The following is a 17,614-nucleotide window of genomic DNA, read 5'->3' on the forward strand; positions in this document are numbered from 1 at the left end:
GTATATTAATGGGGATGCAGTGCAGCTGAGGTTCTGGTCTCTTGGGTCTGGATGTTTTGTCTCTTATCTTGAAGCCTTGCCATTCTTATGCTCCTGGATTTCAGATTACCCATTCTGAGCCCTGTGAGATGGAGTCCAGGCAGATATGTTACAGTGCAGGGGTGCTACGTAGTACAAAATATATCATGCCTGGCTGCCCGCTGCAAATTTGTAGGTGAGAGATAAGTATGGAAACCTTGCTTCCGCAGGAAACATTCTCTGATGCAGATGGGATGGAGTTTTTCAAAATGTCCCCAGAATGCAAGTGCAGAAGACTTCCTAGGAGGACACAGAGTTACTTTGAAAGGGAAACCATCCCTCTCTTCAAACTGTGTTGAGTGGGCCCCATATGGGTTTTTAAAATTCAGCTTAGCACATAGGAATCTCATTGCTCAGGGGCAGCTGTCCACTCGGTGGACCCTGGGGCCATGCTGGTGAAAATGACAACCAGTTCTGTGGCCTCCACATCCTGTGGCCAGTGGGGAGTCTGCTTCCTGTTTCCTGATGTCAAGAGTGGGGTGAGCCCAGCCCAGTTCAGTCCTGTTCCTCCTTATCTCTGTCATGTCTTGCACTAGGGAAGGGCAGGTGGTGGTTTCTCACAGTGATGTAAGGGGGAGGGTCGAGGGAGGAGGGCAGGTGCAACCTTCACACCTCCCTGCAGCCCAGTAGGGGACAAGGAAGGCAGGTGCCATCTTCCCACTTCCCTGCAGAGCAGAGGAAGCCAGCTTGGGCATCCTTGGGCCAGCCCTGTCATTGCTATCCGTATGGCAAAAAGGAAGCCCCCAAATGCTCAGTCTGAATGCATATGATCCAACTACCTTGCTGATGCTAGGCAGGTCTAGGCTTAGTCAGTAACTGTCCTGAATGAAAGATTTGTTGGTGAACTTACAAGGACCATTTTGAGCTCTGTCAGAGAAGAAAGGCGGGATGTAAATAAATGCCATACTGCTTAAATGATGTTCTGTAGAGCAAGAAATAGAATTTTTGGTGCAGTCTAGCAGGACTCTTCATACGTGTCTTTTGTTCTTCTGCTGCTTCTGATCAAATAGGTGTTGCTTGTTTCTGGAATAATACCAGGGGTCATTTCCTGCAGGAGTGCACAGGAGCGGAGCTCCGGCAGTAAAGAGCCCAGGGGGTGGGCACATGCAACAAGCCCCACCCCCTGTTCCCAGCAGCCCTCAGTCAGAACAAGAAGCAGCCAGGTAAGTTGCAGAGCTCCCCCTGGCCCCCCGGTCCAAAACAGTCCAGTGGCACCCTTAAGACCAAGTTTTATTGAGGTACAAGCTCTCCCTCCTCTGCGAGGACAGATCTGCACGTCCCCCCCCAATAGCTAGCAATCCAAAACAGTCTAGTGGAGCCTGAGCGGTGGGAGTTGCCTTCTGACACACTTCCGGTGATGTAAGGGGTGTGTGGCATATGCAAATAAGTTCTGCTAATGCTTATGCTAATGAGCTCCTGCACCTCTTTTTCTACGAAATGACCCCTGAATAATACAAAACCTATTTACAAGAGATGAGACTGGGGTTAACTGTATACACCCTGATGAAAAATCCCTCGTGCAAATTGCCTGCTTCTCTGAGAAATGATGCTCTGTCATCCCCAATTGTTTTTTATCTTGATCCTTGCTGTGTAAAGACAGAGAATAGGATCCTGCTACCCAGTTCCACAAAATGCAGAGACTTTCTCCAGAGGAAGAACCTCTTTGGCCTGCCAGGACGATCTGTACTTAGTTGAGTGGTAGGTAGGGTTGCCAGCAATGTTCCCTCTAAGCTGTGGGGTGTTGTGAGCAAGAATTCTACTTGGTGAGCTACTAGCATTGAAGTTGTGAGCGAGCTATTTGGCTACTGCATAAATTAGTTTGCTCTGGAGCCCTCCTTCCTGAGCGAAGACAAAAAAGTGTGAGCCGGAGGCTAAAAAACTGTGAGCTAGCTCGCACTAACTCAGCTTAGAGGGAACACTGGTTGCCAGATCCAGGCTTGTTGTAATATCTACCTGGGGATTTTGGGGGTGAAGCCTTAGGAGGGTGGGGCTTAGGGAGGGACTTCAGTTGCGTATTAATGCCATAGAGTCCACTCTCCAAAGCAGCCATTTTGTCCAGGTGAACTGATCTCTGTTACCTGAAGATCAATTGTAATCCCAGATCTCCAGCCAGTACCTGGAGGTTGGGAACCCTAGGAGGGTACAAATGCCTCTATGGCATCCTGTAGACACTTCAGAAAAAATATCAGGAAACAGTCCAAAGGGAGACGGGTTCTTTACTTCATAGAATTCAGTCTTACAAGGTAAAAGATGGGGACAGAAAGAGGGCTGCTGCCAGCTCTGGATTGGGAAATAGCTGGGGGATTTGGGGGTGGAGTCTGAGGAGGACAGTGTTTGGGGAGGGAAGGGAGCGCAGCAAGGTATAATGCCATGGAGCACACCTTCCAAGGTGACCTTTTTCTCCAGGTGAACTGGTCTCTATTGCCTGGAGATCAGTTGCAATCCCAGGGGATCTCCAGCCACCACCTGGAGGCTGGCAACCCAATGTGGCCCCAGAGTCCATCCTCCAAAGCAGCCAGAGAAACTGTTCTCTGTAGACTGGGGATCTCTACATGGCCAATGTGATCTAGTCTGATGGACTGTCATGGAGATCAGTTGTAATGGCGGGAGATCTTCAGCCACCAGCTGGATGCTGGCAACTCTGGACAGAAAGGACTGCCCCAGTGTCACCCCACCACCAGTAGAGAGAGAATTCCAGACTTACTCCCACCAAACCCTGGAACAATTCTTTCCCCAACTCTTCATGTTTCCTGTGCTGGTTTTAGCCCATCTCTCTGGGGATGATGCCAGCAGTGGGTAGGGCCGCGGGTGCAAAGTTTCCCATCCAAAGTGGCTGATAAGGGGACTGTTATCTTTTCCTTGCAGAGACAGAGTGGGCACCCTCGTGGCTTCATGAATGTCTGCTCCAGGCAGCTGCACGCTGCAGATTCGCAGAGCCGGCTCTGAGGTGAGGGGGAAGCCAACGTGGGTAGCTTATCAAGGAGCAGATGGGCGTCTCCACCCACACCATGCTGGGACTGAGAACTGGACTCCCCCCCCCCAAAGGATTCTGGGGAATTCAACTGCACCACCCTTGGCAGCAGAAAAGGGAACATGTCTGGCTGCCGCTCAGACCTGCAACCTGCATTTCAGCTACTGCTAGATCCCAGACCTTTATTCCTTTCCTTTAATGCTAGATTCATTTGACCTAAGGTCCTAAGTCAGGCCACACTGAATTATTTTTTTATTATTATGTGTATATGTTTTTATATATTTTAAACCCTTCTTTATTTCTAAATTTGGAACTAACCTTTTAAAAATTCTTAACTCCATCATTAAAAAAAAATAATAATCTTTTCCTTCCAAGTAATCACCACAGAGAAGAATTTTGCTATGGCTCAAGTAATCCTTGTATCCTCAATAAAAATGGAACAATCTTATTTCTGTCAACAGACACTAAATTTCTCAGGATAGGATCCAACCATTTTGCTCTGTATAGGTCATACCATGGGCAATACCAGACCATAATATCCAATGTTTCAAGCTCTCCCCAACAACGTCCACAGTATTTGTCCTTTATTTGTTTAGATTTATATTCCGCAAATGGGCTCAGAGCGGATCACATCATAAGTGGATAAAAACATACATTAATAAATATATAGCAATATTAATACCTGGAATGTGGTTTTCATATAGTGGCCCCTCAGAAATTACTGATATGAACACATTCATCCTGGCTAGAAAAAAGCTCAGCTATAGGTGGCCATTATCCAAACTTTCAAATACGGCAGAACTTTATTAACGTTCTCACTAACGCTCAGGGTGGACAACAGCGGCAGAACAATAGCATGAGAGATGTAATAAGCAATGCAATAGAACTAGCATTACAACAATTGGAAACGATGCAAAAATATTAGATGCGATACGTTAAATGAATGCAGAAGACGGTATTACAAGTAGAAAACAATGCAGTAAGAGCAGGATAATACACAGTGGCATAGACTGCAATCCTGTTCCCTTTATAATATCGTAGCCCTGTCCCCTTAATAAAAATGCTCTGCTGCACAATTCTGTTTTGCATTGTTGGCTGTGTTTGTCTGCACAGCATATCTTTTTTCCCCCTTTGATGTTTCTGCTGCTCCCGGCCCAGTACTAATCCCTGCCTATTCCACACCTATATTTATTTGAATTAACTTTATTTATAGTCGCCTTTCTCACTCGGACTTCAGGTGGATTACACAGACTGAGTCAATAAAATCAAAAGGATGGGACATTCAATGAACAAACAATAAAATGGAATCTGAGTTGCAGAAACAACCAGAAATATAAAAAAACAGAACTGAAGCAAAGCAGACTCTTAGCATCACACAGTAAAATGTGGCAAAATTACACAGTAGGATCCAACTGACAGCAAACTATACGCAGTAGTCTAGACCACAGTCCCTAATGATTTTTCCAAGTACCTTTGTGAAACATTTAGTACAGCGCCGCTCTCTGGCCTGCACAGAAAAGCCCCCTTGAAGTTTTGCACAGTTTGCGGAAAGCCAGGAGAGCAGGAGCCTTCCTGACTGCCTTCTGCAGACCATTCCGCGAAGCGGGGGCTACAACGGAGAAGGCACTTGTACAGGCAATTGTTGATTTTGACACACTCCTGGGGTTGTAAGCAGTGCTCCCTCTAAGCTGTGGAGCCTTGTGAGCAAAAATTCTACTTTGTGAGCTACCAGCATTAAAGTTGTGAGCGAGCAATCTGCATAGATTAGTTTGCTCTGGAGCCATCCTTCCTGAGCTAAGACAAAAATGTGTGAGCTGGAGGCTAAAAAACTGTGAGCTAGTTCACGCTCACTCAGCTTGGAGGGAACAGTGGTTGTAGGTTCAGGTTTTTGAGGGGTTTTCTAAACCAAGTGCTGAATTTTCCCCAATTGTACCACATGCTGCATCACATTTAATGCAGCAAACCAAGTGTTTATTTTTTTCTTTGGGCTTCCCGCTTTCCAGTAACCTGTTGTACCAATGCATCTGCAGAGAATTCAGGAGAGTGTCCTTGAGCATGTTAAACCTCAGCACTGAGCACATGGAAATGCTTTACGCCATCTAGCCCAGTATTGTCTTCTCTGACTGACAAAGGCAGAGAAAGGGCTCTTCTAACACCCGCTACTTGAGATCCTTTTAGCGGTAGATGCCAGCAACTGAACTGAGACCTTCTGCATGCCGAGCATGTGTTCCTTCGCTAAGCTGTGGCCTTTGTGAAGCTTGATACAGGTGGGCAAGCTGTCCTCCAGGGAGAACATGAAGTGCAACTGTGGACAATGTCTTTACTCCAGTCCCAAACTGAGCATTTAAGTTGCAGCAGCAGCAGCAGCAGTGTTTTACATAGTTTTAAAAAGTGTAATGCTTGAACAAATGCTAGGGCTATTATAAATTTTTCAAAATTATTTTTCAACTCCTTTTCCTATTTGCCTGTTAATTTTGTCCGTCATCCTGAGGACTTGCCCCATCGCATAGCAAGACGCAAAGAAACAACAGCCATTTGGCACATCAAGCATAAACAAATACATCCCAAATACGAAACCAACTGGTAACAGTAGGTAAACAATGGTGGAGGAATTTTGAAAGTGTGCCAGGCTGAAAGCCAAGACAACTTAGGTTAGGGTGGCTAACAGTTTGCTAGGCCAAAAGAAGCAGATATTTTGTTTGCTACATCATGTTTCTCCCCTTCATGGCAAGTGTTTGATCAGTTTCAGATATCATAATCTTTGGCAATACTCTGAGCCTCAGAATCGTGCAAGAGTTCCAAGCAGAGGATGTACCTCCCTAGGAATTCAGAATACTGTTTGGTATTTATTTCCATTTAAATCCCATCTTTCTTACAAGAAACTCAAGCCAGTGAACGCAAGCTTCCTGGGAGCTTCCTGATGAAAGCACTAAGCAGGTCCTAACCGGGTGTGTGGCCTAATATGCAAAGGAGCTCCTGCTACAAAAAGAGCCCTGCGGGCCAGCTCCAGACTTGCTTAGCTTCAGTGGCTCAGTGGTGGAGCATCAGCTTGGCATCACAGAGCTGGAAGGGGCCATGCAGGCCATCTAGTCCAACCCCCTGCTCAGTGCAGGATCGGCCTAGAGCATCCCTGACAAGTGCTTGTCCAGTCGCAGCTTAAAGACTGCCAGGGAGGGGGAGCTCACCACCTCCCTAGGCAGCTGATCAGGGCCTATGCCGAACCTCAATCTCTGACATTTTATGCCTGGCTCTATCGTCTGTGGCCGCCATTTTGTGGCTGCGCCCACCACACTGTCAGAATTCCAACACTGCCCACAGCTTGAAAAATGTTGAGGATCCCTTATCTACAAGAATATCTGGTTAACTGCTATGGAGATTTAAGTGACTAATCAGTATGGGGAAGACCTCCTTAGTCTCAGACATGTGACTGCTCCAGGGATACAAAACAAAAACATCCAGGCTTTCCAAATGGTTCAAAACATCTCCGGTGCCTGAGACCTCTGCCTGAGACCCTGAAGAGCTACTGTCAGTCTGAGTAGACAGTACTGACTTTGATGGACAAATGGTCTGATTCAGTATAAGGCAGATTCATGTGACAAGGTTCCTGCATCATGCGTCTGCGCCTTCAGGTCACATCTTGGTAACCGGCAGAGAGAATGGCTGAGATCAACCCTCAACTGTGTCTTTTCTCACATTCATTGCAGAACTTTGCTGCCACGGCTGACTTTGGGGGCACCCTGCTGGAGCAGATGCTGGGCAGGGCCCGGCCTGACAAAATGCCCCCCTGCCCACCACAGCAAGGCTGGACTCGGGGTACCTACCTCCCCTTGTACAATCCCCTGGCAGGGGGGGAACCTGGGTCACAGGGGGAGATGGAGCTCACTTGGCAAGAGATCCTGTCCATCTCCGAGTTGCAGGTAAGCACAGGCAAGCTAAATCAAAACTAAAACCACCTGAGAAATGTTACAAAGGTGACGTGGTCACGGACGCTAGAAAAAGTAGCAGCCAAAAGGAGATGGGAGTGACTTTTGCCATCTGTGCTAAGAGGATGTGAACGAAGGGAGCAAGGAAAGAAGATGAGATAGTATTAGATTTTGAGTTTTCTTCCAAGATACGGAGAACCAGCATGGTGTAGTAGCTAGCGTTATCAGAATAGGATCAGAGAGACCCAAGTTTGAATACCCATCCTGCTATGGAAGCTCACTGGGTGACCTTGGGCCAGGGTTGTAATGTAGATAAAATGAGAGAATGATGCCGTAAGCTACTTTGGGTCCCCACTAGGGAGGAAAACAGTCTATAAGAACCAGTGTGGTGTAGTGTTTAAGAGCAGTGGACTCTAACGGGAGAACCGGGTCTGATTCCCCACTTCTCCTCCACATGAAGCCTGCTGGGTGACCTTGGGCCAGTCACAGTTCTCTCAGGACCCTCTTTAGTCCCACCTGTCCCACAGGGTGCCTGTTGTGGGGAGAGAAAGGGAAGGCGGTTATAAGCCGCTTTGAGACTCCTTCGGGTAGAGAACAGTGGGGTATGAAAAACAACTCTTCTTCTCAATATCGAATTAGAACTATATTCTATCATTCCTTACTTCCGAGAATAGGTAGTGTTGCTCTGTCATCCCACCATGGTTTCTGAATCCCAGCATCCCCATGGAATAAGTAGCCCAGGGACAGAGCATAGTTTTGGTGATGAAAGTGGGCTGAAAGAGTGATTGTGATTCCTACTGTGTTCATTCAGCCCTCTTGTGCCTTTGGTAAACAGGTTCTGTAGGATTTTATAATGCTTCAGAAATCTGCAGAACGCGTTTGGCTGGAAGTAATAACGGAGCACAAGAAACATGTGAACACACAATCCTCTAAAAGCTATTTTTTGTCTCCACCATGCACAAGTAGATAGTTTGAAAGTACCAAATAGCAGAAACGTAAGACCTTTTTTAAAAAAACGCAAAGCACACTATTCTTCTGTTTTTAAAAAAACCCTTTAGAAACTTGGAAGTATTTGCTTCATTATAGACAGCCAAATCAGAAATGCAGCGACAGACCTGCATTTAATTTATAATATAAATGCATCATAAAAACAATTTCTACTACCTTTTCTAGAATGGTCTGTATAGTACAAAGTTTTTATGATGAACAAACTACTTTAGGCGGTGATTCAATTTCATCACACAGCGATTTAAAAAACTGCCTCGGAATGTTCAAGCATGAGAATAATGGGGACAGTCAAGGGAGAGGATTGGGCTCTTGGTTGCTGAAGTCACAAAAGCCATTCATGGAACACTGAAAGATGTTTTTCCTTGTTATCCTTTGGAGGATGTGGTACAAGGGTATGCAGCCCCCATGTACAGTCAATTAACTCCAAGTACAGTCAATTAACTTCCTGCTCCCTCTCAGATTTCTGATGGCCTTTCCCCTGGCTGTGGCAGCAGAGAGAATCAGAAGGCAGACAGATGTCCTCTCAGACATATGATTGTAGAGATTATAAACTAATTTGGATCATTCACCACCAGGAGTTGGGATACAGAACTAAGGAGTGTTAATCTTCTCCTTCCAAGGCCTTCCAGTTCATTCTTCTAGAGACATGGCCTAGGGTCCCCTATGCTGCACTTAGGGAAGCGAACCAACAGGTTTTTCAACTTCGCAGTCATCCCCCCTCCCCCCTCTAGTACTAGCTGGAAAGGAAGGAGCACGAACAGTAGGAAAGGAAGCTACTCAACACAGCGAGCTCAGGCAGCTCACACAGGGGCTTAGTCCTTCCACGGAGGTGTGGACCGAGTCCCTGTCAAGGGGTGGCAGGTATCCATTACACACAGCTGCCTCTCTTTAATCTCGCCTTCCCCAACAGTGGCCCATTCAGCACCTGACCCAGGGGAGACGTGGGGTGGGGGAAACAGCACACAATGGGGGATCTGTACGACAAGATGAATCACCCTTTTGTTCAGAGGGGGAATGCTATCGACCCATCCATCGCTGCCAGCCCGGCACCTGCGTATGCCTCTTCAGCTCCCCCCCCCCCCTCCTCAAAGGATGAAAACACACCATGCTGGCAGGAAGTGCAGCAAAGAGCACTGGGGTGCTAGGCCCAGGACCCTCCTTTGCCGTAGAACTGAATTAAAAGCAAAAGGCAGAGCAACTTGCTTGTTAGAACCGTCCTCTGCCATGGCCTTGATTGGAGCATGCTCAAAAGCAGCAGTGGGATCCCTGCACTGTCAGAGCTAGACCCAGAACAGGGGATGGGGATTTTCAGAGGGTGGTTAGTCAGGAACTGCCTGGGCGGGAGGCCAGAACTCCTGGTTTTATTCCACTCCTTGCTGCAGGGGGAAGAACCTGGGTCTCTTAAGCTACCTCCAGAAGAATGCCTGCTGCCCCTTGGTCAGTGTGCTTCTCCTTTTCCCTGCAGGGCCTCGAGATGCCAAGCGAGAGCTGCTATGACCCTGCTCTGTGTGGCCTTGTGCAACCAATGGGACCAGCTTCGAACTACGGGCCATGCACAGCAACGGGAGACAACTCAGGGTCTGCCTATGGCCACCCTGCTCCGGCATATGAACATTCATACCCAGAAACCGTGCCCACCCCCCGTGGTCTATACAGCTACACAGGCATGCTGATCTCTTCCACTCTCCAGCCTCCAGGAGCTACCGCAGCAGGGGGCTGTAAAAGGCTGGTATTGGAGGGGGACTTGGTTAGTGGTTGTGGACCACAGGGGTCTTGCAAGCCACAGGAGGACCTGGAATCAGACTCTGGGTTATCACTCAATTACAGCGACGCAGAATCACTGGAAGCAGAGGGGCTGGAGCAGGCGGAGTATACACCGCTTTACCCTATGGACCATACACAAGCCTACCCAATGTTGGCCCCTGTACCGGAGATGCCTTTCCCCACCCCACCAATGGCACCTTTGGAGAAGGGACGGAGCCCCCGTGGGGAACTGGCAGGCAGCCGTGACGAGCGCCGGGCCCTAGCTATGAAAATACCCTTCTCTGTTGAAAAGATCATTAATTTGCCAGTGGACGACTTCAACGAGCTGGTGTCACGCTTCCCCCTGAGCGAGCCCCAAATGGCACTGGTCCGGGACATCCGCCGCCGTGGCAAGAACAAAGTGGCTGCTCAGAACTGCCGCAAGCGTAAATTAGAGACCCTGGTGCACCTGGAGCGGGAACTGGCCGAGCTGAGCCGCGAGCGGCAGCGCTTATTGCGAGACCGTGGTGAGTTTGATAGGACTCTAGCGCTCACCAAGCAGAAGCTGGGGACCCTTTACCACCAGGTCTTCTGCATGCTTCGTGATGAAGCTGGCAACGCCTACTCCCCAGAGGAGTACTCACTGCAGCTCACCCTTGATGGCAGTGTCTTCCTCGTGCCACGCAACAAACAGCTGGATAATAGCACTGATTGACAGTATGGTAAACATACAGGCAGCAACGTGACTGAAGCCAAGAGATTCCTAGGAGTGACACAAGGCTGTTTTCAAGACCATCTAGGTCAGGATTTGAGATTATCCAAATGCCAGGTTTGAAATTGCAGGGGCCTTCGGCAACTGAAAATTCAGCCAAACTCTTGCCTTGGATGTTATGCCCCTCATACCCTATGGTTAAAAAAAAAAAATAGAATGCAAGTTTCAGTGCATTCGGAGAAAAACTGGTGCAGGCAGTGGAATGGACAACTGACGTCCCGTCCCCAACCACAAAAACGTTAAAGGAGCACATGGGTAGGAATGGCCGGGCTAGAAGATGGCCAGGGTTCTAAAACCAGTATCAATGATAACCCCAAGAGCCCCGTCTTCTGCTTATGTCTCACTCATGCAAGCATTAACAATATTTGAGATGTATGTTATCGGGAACGGAGGCTGGCAAGAGGGGGAGATTACCCTGTCCCCCACTTCTTTTCAGCCCCACTGAGGGCTTTGGCCATCACGGCCTTAAGGAATTGCTCTCCCAGGTTTGGTACTTCAGTATTACATCCAAGCCTCCCCACGCCCAATGAGCTGAATGGTCTCAAAAGTGGGCTGAAGAGATTACAAAAGGCCACACACATTTTCCCTAAAGTGATGCTACAAAAACACTCTGCATGAGAAGAATTCTGCTATCTGTACAAATTAAGCACTTACGCATCATTTTAGTTTTGGCAACAAGGCAGGCAGAATCATGCTCAGATGCCACCAGGCTTGTACACTAATTTCAGTGTTTTGGGAGAGTACAAATAGTGCTTGGTTTAATGGTAAGGCTAGACTGCAGCTCATGAACTTCACCTATTAAATCTTAACTCATCTAGATGAAGGGATTAAAACCAGGGAACCTTGGCTCTTACAAAAGACAACCCATGTTTTGTACTTCTGCTGTATCTTTCTAAAATGGTATGGAGAGGCTAGCTAGCCCTCGCTATGTCAGGTATTTGTGCTTCTAATATAAAGCAGTTTATTCTACCAAGCAGTGTTAGCATGGATTTTAAAAAGTTTTAATTAAACTGAAACTGCCACTGGATTGGAAAGATTTTTCATAAAAGAGGGTGGTGCAGCCATCAAGATTTGTCAAACCATGTCAATCATGTGCATTTCTCTTGCCAGCCACTGCCAGAGGCATGCCCTGAACAACCCAAGTGTAAATAGCCACACACAATCTTTGTGCAGAATAAACCACTGGTTAACATTTTAAGTGTCCCTTACTGTAATCGAGAGGGGATGGGGTAAACAAAAGCAGCTTATTTTACCAGATTGTTTCAGAGGGTAACAGTGTTTGTCTCCAGTTAGAACAGATAATTTGAGACTCTTGGAAATCTTCTTGGTTACTAAAGTACTACTGGACTCCAATCTCTGCTTTTACCAGTGGCACTAGTGGTCACATCACATGAAGCTGTCTTACAGACTCGGACTCATTGGTCCAAAGTCAATATTGTCTACTCAAGACTGGTAGTGGCTTTCACATCAACCTCCTACCTGATTTTTAAAATGAAGATGCTGGGGATTCAACCTTCATCCTTCTACATGCCAAGCAGATGCTCTACCTCTGAGCTAAAGCCCCTCTTGAGGGTTTGATGAACAGAATGAAAGCTCAGCCAGGAACTGTTTTAACAGAAGGTCACACGTCTAGGATCAGGGCAGGGGGTCTACTGTTGGGAGCACATGCCTTACAGCAGGGGTGGCCAAACTTGCTTAACGTAAGAGCCACATATAATAAATGTCAGATGTTTGAGAGCCACATTACAGGAACAAATATTAGACATGGGAAAATATGCAAATTTGCTTTTTATTAACATTAAACGAGACTGCCAAAAATAAAAACAAAAGGGATAAAAATAGATATTGATAATATTTATTTGTCCAATGATATTTGTAGGGTGGGGAGGCCATTGAGAACACATTTAAAGTTGCTTTCTTTCTCTGCTCCCCTCTGCCTCAAGCCTACCCAGGAAAGGGAAGACCAAACCCACTGGTGGACCTCCTGATGGCACTGGTATTTCTGGCCACTGTGTGACAGAGTGTGTTGGACTGGATGGGCCTTTGGCCTGATCCAACATTGGTGTCTCTTATGTTCTTATGAAGCATGCCTCCCCTTCGCTTCCCCAGCTGCCCTGCCAGGAGCCAAACAGTATGTGTGAAAGAGCCGCATGTGGCTCCCAAGACATTGTTTGGCCACCCATAGAAACCTATACTCAATAAAACTTTTTTTAGAAATAGACATCTGAAGATTAAACCTTCTGTAAAGCAATACAGAATGCTTACATCTACTACATTCTCACAGTCAGAGAAGTGGCAAGAAAGAAATGCTACAGAACCCTTGCTGGAGGCCACTTGCCCCAGGAATGAGTCAGGACAGGAACCCTTACAGGCCTTTGTAATTTCAGCATCCTTACCTCTTGTCCCCTAAGAAAGAACCCCTGAAGGGGCCACACCAAATTGAGCCAGCCAGCTGGTGCTCACAGCAATTTCACGTTAGGGAGGGAAAAACTTTTATATATACCTTGCTTAGAAGAGGCAGCAGTGTTGGCAACGATTCACCAAATGACCAAAGCATGAAACGTGTTATAGGCAGACACAGGTTCATCTTCGTCCGAGCAGACTTGCACTCAGAGCCCAAGGTCCAAAATCCACATTACATACCTCATTTGAGCACCATGGGGACTTCTAGCATGACACCAGCTGTGAATTCCCTATGGGAAGTCAATTCAGACGTGTCACAGGGGCCTAATTTGGATTTGGGTTGCAGCACAGGTGGGAGGAAATGCATGTACTGTTTTCCTAACTCTGGGAAGACCCTAAAGAGAGTTTTGTTGCCCCCATGGTGGCATGTATCACATGCTCTGAATGCTTGCATGTGGAGGTCCACCTTCCCACTTTCAACAAAACAGCCTTGTTCCCAAGTCTGATCAGCCCCCTACAGTGCTTCTGGATTCAGTTCCCACACGCAACTCACAGCTCGCATCCAGCAATGACAATCACATGGTACACATCACATAGTTTAGCCTGAACTCTCACATACCTAGAATAGCTATGACAATGAGACTTGCTACTACTCCGGAGCTTAAACCTGCCTTTCCTCCTTGCAAACCAAGTACCCAACTAGAAGGAAAAAGAGACTTTGCCTCATAGCGGTTCGCTCCCCCATCCTGCCCTGGGTTGGTTGTGAATGACTGCATGGAACACACTGGGAATGACTTCGCTATTAACAATTTTCAAAACACAACACAGTTAGTACAAAAAGCTTTATTGAATACAAAATTGTGGTTCATACGAATCACTTATACATATAGCTACCCAGTAGCCATTTAGCTTTCACTGAAAGATATAGGGTATCCAAATTGTGTCCTGCAAAAGAAGAAAAATAACCGCCAAGTCATAACATCAAGACAGCAGCATTAAAGCATATTTTTCGGAACACATCATTACAGTTTTACCAGCAACCTCAAATTTACTTATCAGCTAGAAACAGTAAAACCCTATGGAGCCCACCCCTAAGCCCTATACACTGACTTCTGTCACTGGTTTGTTTCTATAAAGCTACCCAAGTAACTCCCACTTCATTCCGTTCTTCCTCAGATGTTGGCTTTACCTTTTTTTGAAAAGGGAAGGTCCACAGACATCCTAGTCCCTGCACAAATGTGCTTGACGCCAGGCAGCTCCTCTTCTCCTATAAAAAGGAAAACCCATTAATTTTGCTTGATACAGGCTCTCTACCTTACATTCCACAGATGCCTCACACAAGCCTCCCCACTCCCCCCTGAACATCCTGCTGCATTTACAAGCAGCACAGCCAGTGCATTGAAATACTGGGCTAAGTTTTTAAGCTGGCAAGGCCACCCGAAGAGGGTGTTTAAAAGAGGCAATGCATTCATTAGGCAAATTTCACCAGCCATTGTCATTCAAGGCCTGGGGGCGAATAGTTTTAATCTTCCAATCAGCATTATGTTCTACCCATCTAATGCTTGTATATTACAGCATTGGGCAAAGTTATAAAGCAGTAGCTGAACTGATGTTTAGAAGATAAACTCTCAGCCTCTGAGAAAGTTTAGCCGGACAATAAAACTGTATATGACATAAGTAAAATCTGTTCTTACCTACCAGTACAGTAATATAACCTTTCCTTCCTTCTGCGTCTGACTGCTAGTCCTAAGAGCAAGGATCCTTACTCTTGTCTGCCTCCTTCCGGTGGTCACTGAGCACTCCCTTCTAGTCAGCAGAAGCCTGCACCTGGCTTATCTGTCCACTCGACTCAACACACGTGTCTACTCTCAGCTGTGGTAGCGTCTGAGCTGGAAGTCATTCGGAGCTATGCTTGCTAGCCGTTCCTAGTAGCTCAACCATCTGCATGCCTCCTGGATTTGTAAAGCTACTTAGTTTCCGGATCCTGGCGAGCTCTCCTCTGTTGTGGTTATGCTACCATGCCAAAAACGAACATTACTCCATGAATCCTGAGGTCTTGTCTCCCTCAATAGAATAAGGATCCACCTGCTATTGCAAACTCAGCCACATAAAACCCATCAGAACTAATCATTTTTGCAATCTAAATAAAGCCATTTACTAATCAGAAAAAAGTTATACACACAACCACTGTAACTTTAAGCAGGTTTTAAGGTTTTTGCACAAGTTCAATGGGTCCTAGGTCACAAGAAATTTGATGTGTGCTCACATCCCACTGAAGGTCAACAGGACTTACAGTCCTCTTGACCACTATTTAAAGTTTCAGTTCCAGCTCATGTAAATGGATAGAGGAAATAACCAGAAAACAGATGAAGCCAGAAAATGGCATCTGAAACTCCATTTCTATTACACACAGGAAATGTGAACAGATTCCACAGAGGCTTTGAGGATTCAAACCCTCAAAGGGAACACTAGTTGAGATGCTCCAACTCCCTCCTCACTGGGAGAAGAACCATTGTTGGAAGAAATACAATTATCTACTGAGTGGCTATGGCAGACTGGTGATGCCAAAGCCCCAAGACCCATTTTATCATTGCTTTATTACTCCAGTGAGGGGACTGATAATTTCACATTTGCTTTGGAATCTTGCTTCCTGGTAGAAAAGCTTAAACTAACACCGATAAGGAACACGTTAAGTATTCTGTGATGGGTTTTAAATCTTTTACCCAATGGTATCAATCTAGCCCTGCTGCATTCAATGCAGAACCTGACTCAGTTTACAGTGTTCCCCACCCCACACCATAGTCTGGCTGCTCAGCAGTTTCCTTCGTAACCACTTTAGTAAGTGACAGGTACTTTATGACCACCCCCAAAACATGCAACTAGGAAAGCATGAAAGTTGGTTTTGCCAGGAATTTTTCTGCTTCCTTATTACAATTCTAGAAGGAAGACTGAGAATAACCCTTCCAAATCTGGCAGTAGCTCCTGCAATAGTGGAAATCCCACAACCTGAAGCAGACTGACCCTCTATAAAGCTTTAAGAAATTTCTTAGGCAAGCCAATGATATTGGTACAGGAGTTGCAATAACTCAGGAACAACTGGATTTGACCGTCTGGGGCTGTCTACACTAGCAAGAATCACATCTGAATTCAGTAGCTACACACCAGCTAAGAAGCTCCTTAAGCCCCATTTAAGCTCAAAAGAATTTGGTAGTAACCTGTCTCCTACTAATCTGCTCACCAATGTTTGAAAACTTCCTCCAATTTAAATGGCACTTCTGAACAATCAAGATGGAGAGAAGTTTCCAACGTCTGTTGAACAGAATGGTAGAATCCAGGCCAGAAAGTCATACTGGCTGCTGTGCCAGTTTGCAAGTGTGGACAGCCCTGCCATAGTCTTTTAACACAGCATAGCAAAAGAATCCCAGCCCCAAGGCATTAGTGCTCTTTCAAGCTAACCCTGCACACCAGCCATACAGCTAAAACCCACACATGTTAACTTACAGTGAACTAACTTTACACAGCAGGTTTAAAAAAAGAGACACATTTATTCAGCGTCATGATCAGTCTATTACAGTTAGCAATCGAACAGCATGGGTGTGGAAAAAAATTAATCTACATAAAAGCCCTCGTTGGAATGCTTTGTACTTTCCACAGAACACAAAAAACTAAAATATCCTGTTATACAGTTAGTCACAAATACAGTCCTGATGTTTGCCAACAAGCGTTTGTCTAACACATGTCTTCATGAGGCAGCTCTACCCTGCCACAACTGTGTTTGGCTGAGTTCACAACTGTGGTAACCTGTAGCTTCCCTGTCACTTCTCTGGCTCTCCTCTCCTGCTAAGCTTTGTTTCCTGTTGAATAATATGGAATAAAGTTGTTAATCTAAACACATTGAGACTCAAGGCTACAATCCAATAGCAAGTTTGTTCCCACCGACTGCCAATCCATACATTAGCTTTTAACATCTGCATTTTAGTCCAGTTATGCTTAAACTACTTGATAACTTGCTTAACTACATTAAGCATTACAGTTTACAGTACATTGGTACTGCATAGTCAACTGGAAAGGGTTAAAGAGGTAATCCTTACCGAGGAATTAAAATCTCCTTCCACCACCGTAGCTACTTCCACTGCCAGAGCCACCACAGCCACCTGGGGGGGGGGGGGGGGAGAGAAAAAAAAATGAGGCTCCAGGTTTCAGGCACAGAAAATGGGCACTTAAGAGTGACAGAAAGATGGAGGTAGGTAACCGGAATAGCTCAGCAGAATGAGAACAATAATGGCTTATCAGGGAGTGGAAATATATACGGGTGTGTGAGATGATTACCAGAGAAAAAGAGATAGAAACACATGACTGAAAGCTGGATCTGTCACATCTCTAACTGGTGGTCTCCAATGGGTTTCTAGATGACACACATAAAGAGTACAACCTTATGCTTATTTTTCACGGAACGTAGTGACAACTTCCAAGTGAAAATGCATGGAACCATTAAGGAACAGGCCAGAACATGGTACAGTTTTCATTTTTGTTCAGCAGTACTTACCACCACTTCCACCGTATGGGCCTGAGCTCCTGCCTCCAAAGTTTCCACCTTTCATCGGTCCAAAGTTTGAAGACTGGCTGTTGTAGCTGCCAAAATCGTTGTAGTTTCCGCCTCCCCCAAAGTTGCTTCCTGAATAGAGAAATGTTTTACATTGCCTTGTCACAAAAGAA

General features: G+C 46.1%; 2 protein-coding genes across 6 annotated transcripts in view; one reads left to right on the plus strand and one right to left on the minus strand.

Moving 5' to 3' along the window:
• The first annotated feature begins 1,205 nt into the window (after positions 1 to 1,205).
• On the plus strand, positions 1,206 to 10,634 carry NFE2 (nuclear factor, erythroid 2). The gene is made up of 4 exons (XM_015425730.1): positions 1,206 to 1,241; positions 2,944 to 3,025; positions 6,754 to 6,966; positions 9,446 to 10,634. The coding sequence occupies exons 2-4, from the start codon at positions 2,975 to 2,977 to the stop codon at positions 10,436 to 10,438; spliced, it is 1,257 nt and encodes a 418-aa protein (XP_015281216.1). The 5' UTR covers positions 1,206 to 1,241; positions 2,944 to 2,974; the 3' UTR covers positions 10,439 to 10,634.
• A 3,148-nt stretch (positions 10,635 to 13,782) lies between these two features.
• HNRNPA1 (heterogeneous nuclear ribonucleoprotein A1) overlaps positions 13,783 to 17,614 on the minus strand; it is an 8,912-nt gene continuing 5,080 nt past the window's right edge. For 4 of the 5 annotated variants that reach the window (XM_015425733.1, XM_015425731.1, XM_015425734.1 and 1 more), the window contains 3 exons: positions 17,445 to 17,573; positions 16,990 to 17,052; positions 15,452 to 16,752 (listed from right to left, as the gene is read on the minus strand). In XM_015425733.1, coding sequence (XP_015281219.1) covers positions 16,997 to 17,052; positions 17,445 to 17,573 — 185 coding nt within the window. In that variant the 3' untranslated portion in view covers positions 15,452 to 16,752; positions 16,990 to 16,996. Of the gene's footprint in view, positions 13,844 to 14,087; positions 14,166 to 15,451; positions 16,753 to 16,989; positions 17,053 to 17,444; positions 17,574 to 17,614 lie in introns of those variants that run through there. The other variant, XR_001482928.1, reaches the window with a different exon arrangement.

The sequence above is a fragment of the Gekko japonicus genome, unplaced genomic scaffold, assembly GCF_001447785.1.
Source record: "Gekko japonicus isolate JY-2015 unplaced genomic scaffold, Gekko_japonicus_V1.1 scaffold1619, whole genome shotgun sequence".
Lineage (NCBI taxonomy): Eukaryota > Metazoa > Chordata > Lepidosauria > Squamata > Gekkonidae > Gekko > Gekko japonicus.

What these genes read in the sequence shown, in the direction of transcription:
- NFE2 (XM_015425730.1), top strand. Translation starts at nt 2,975, where the DNA reads ATGTCTGCTCCAGGCAGCTGCACGCTGCAGATTCGCAGAGCCGGCTCT. An exon ending in TTCGCAGAGCCGGCTCTGAG is followed by an intron (nt 3,026 to 6,753) that starts GTGAGGGGGAAG and finishes CATTCATTGCAG; the next exon opens with AACTTTGCTGCCACGGCTGA. An exon ending in TGTCCATCTCCGAGTTGCAG is followed by an intron (nt 6,967 to 9,445) that starts GTAAGCACAGGC and finishes TTTTCCCTGCAG; the next exon opens with GGCCTCGAGATGCCAAGCGA.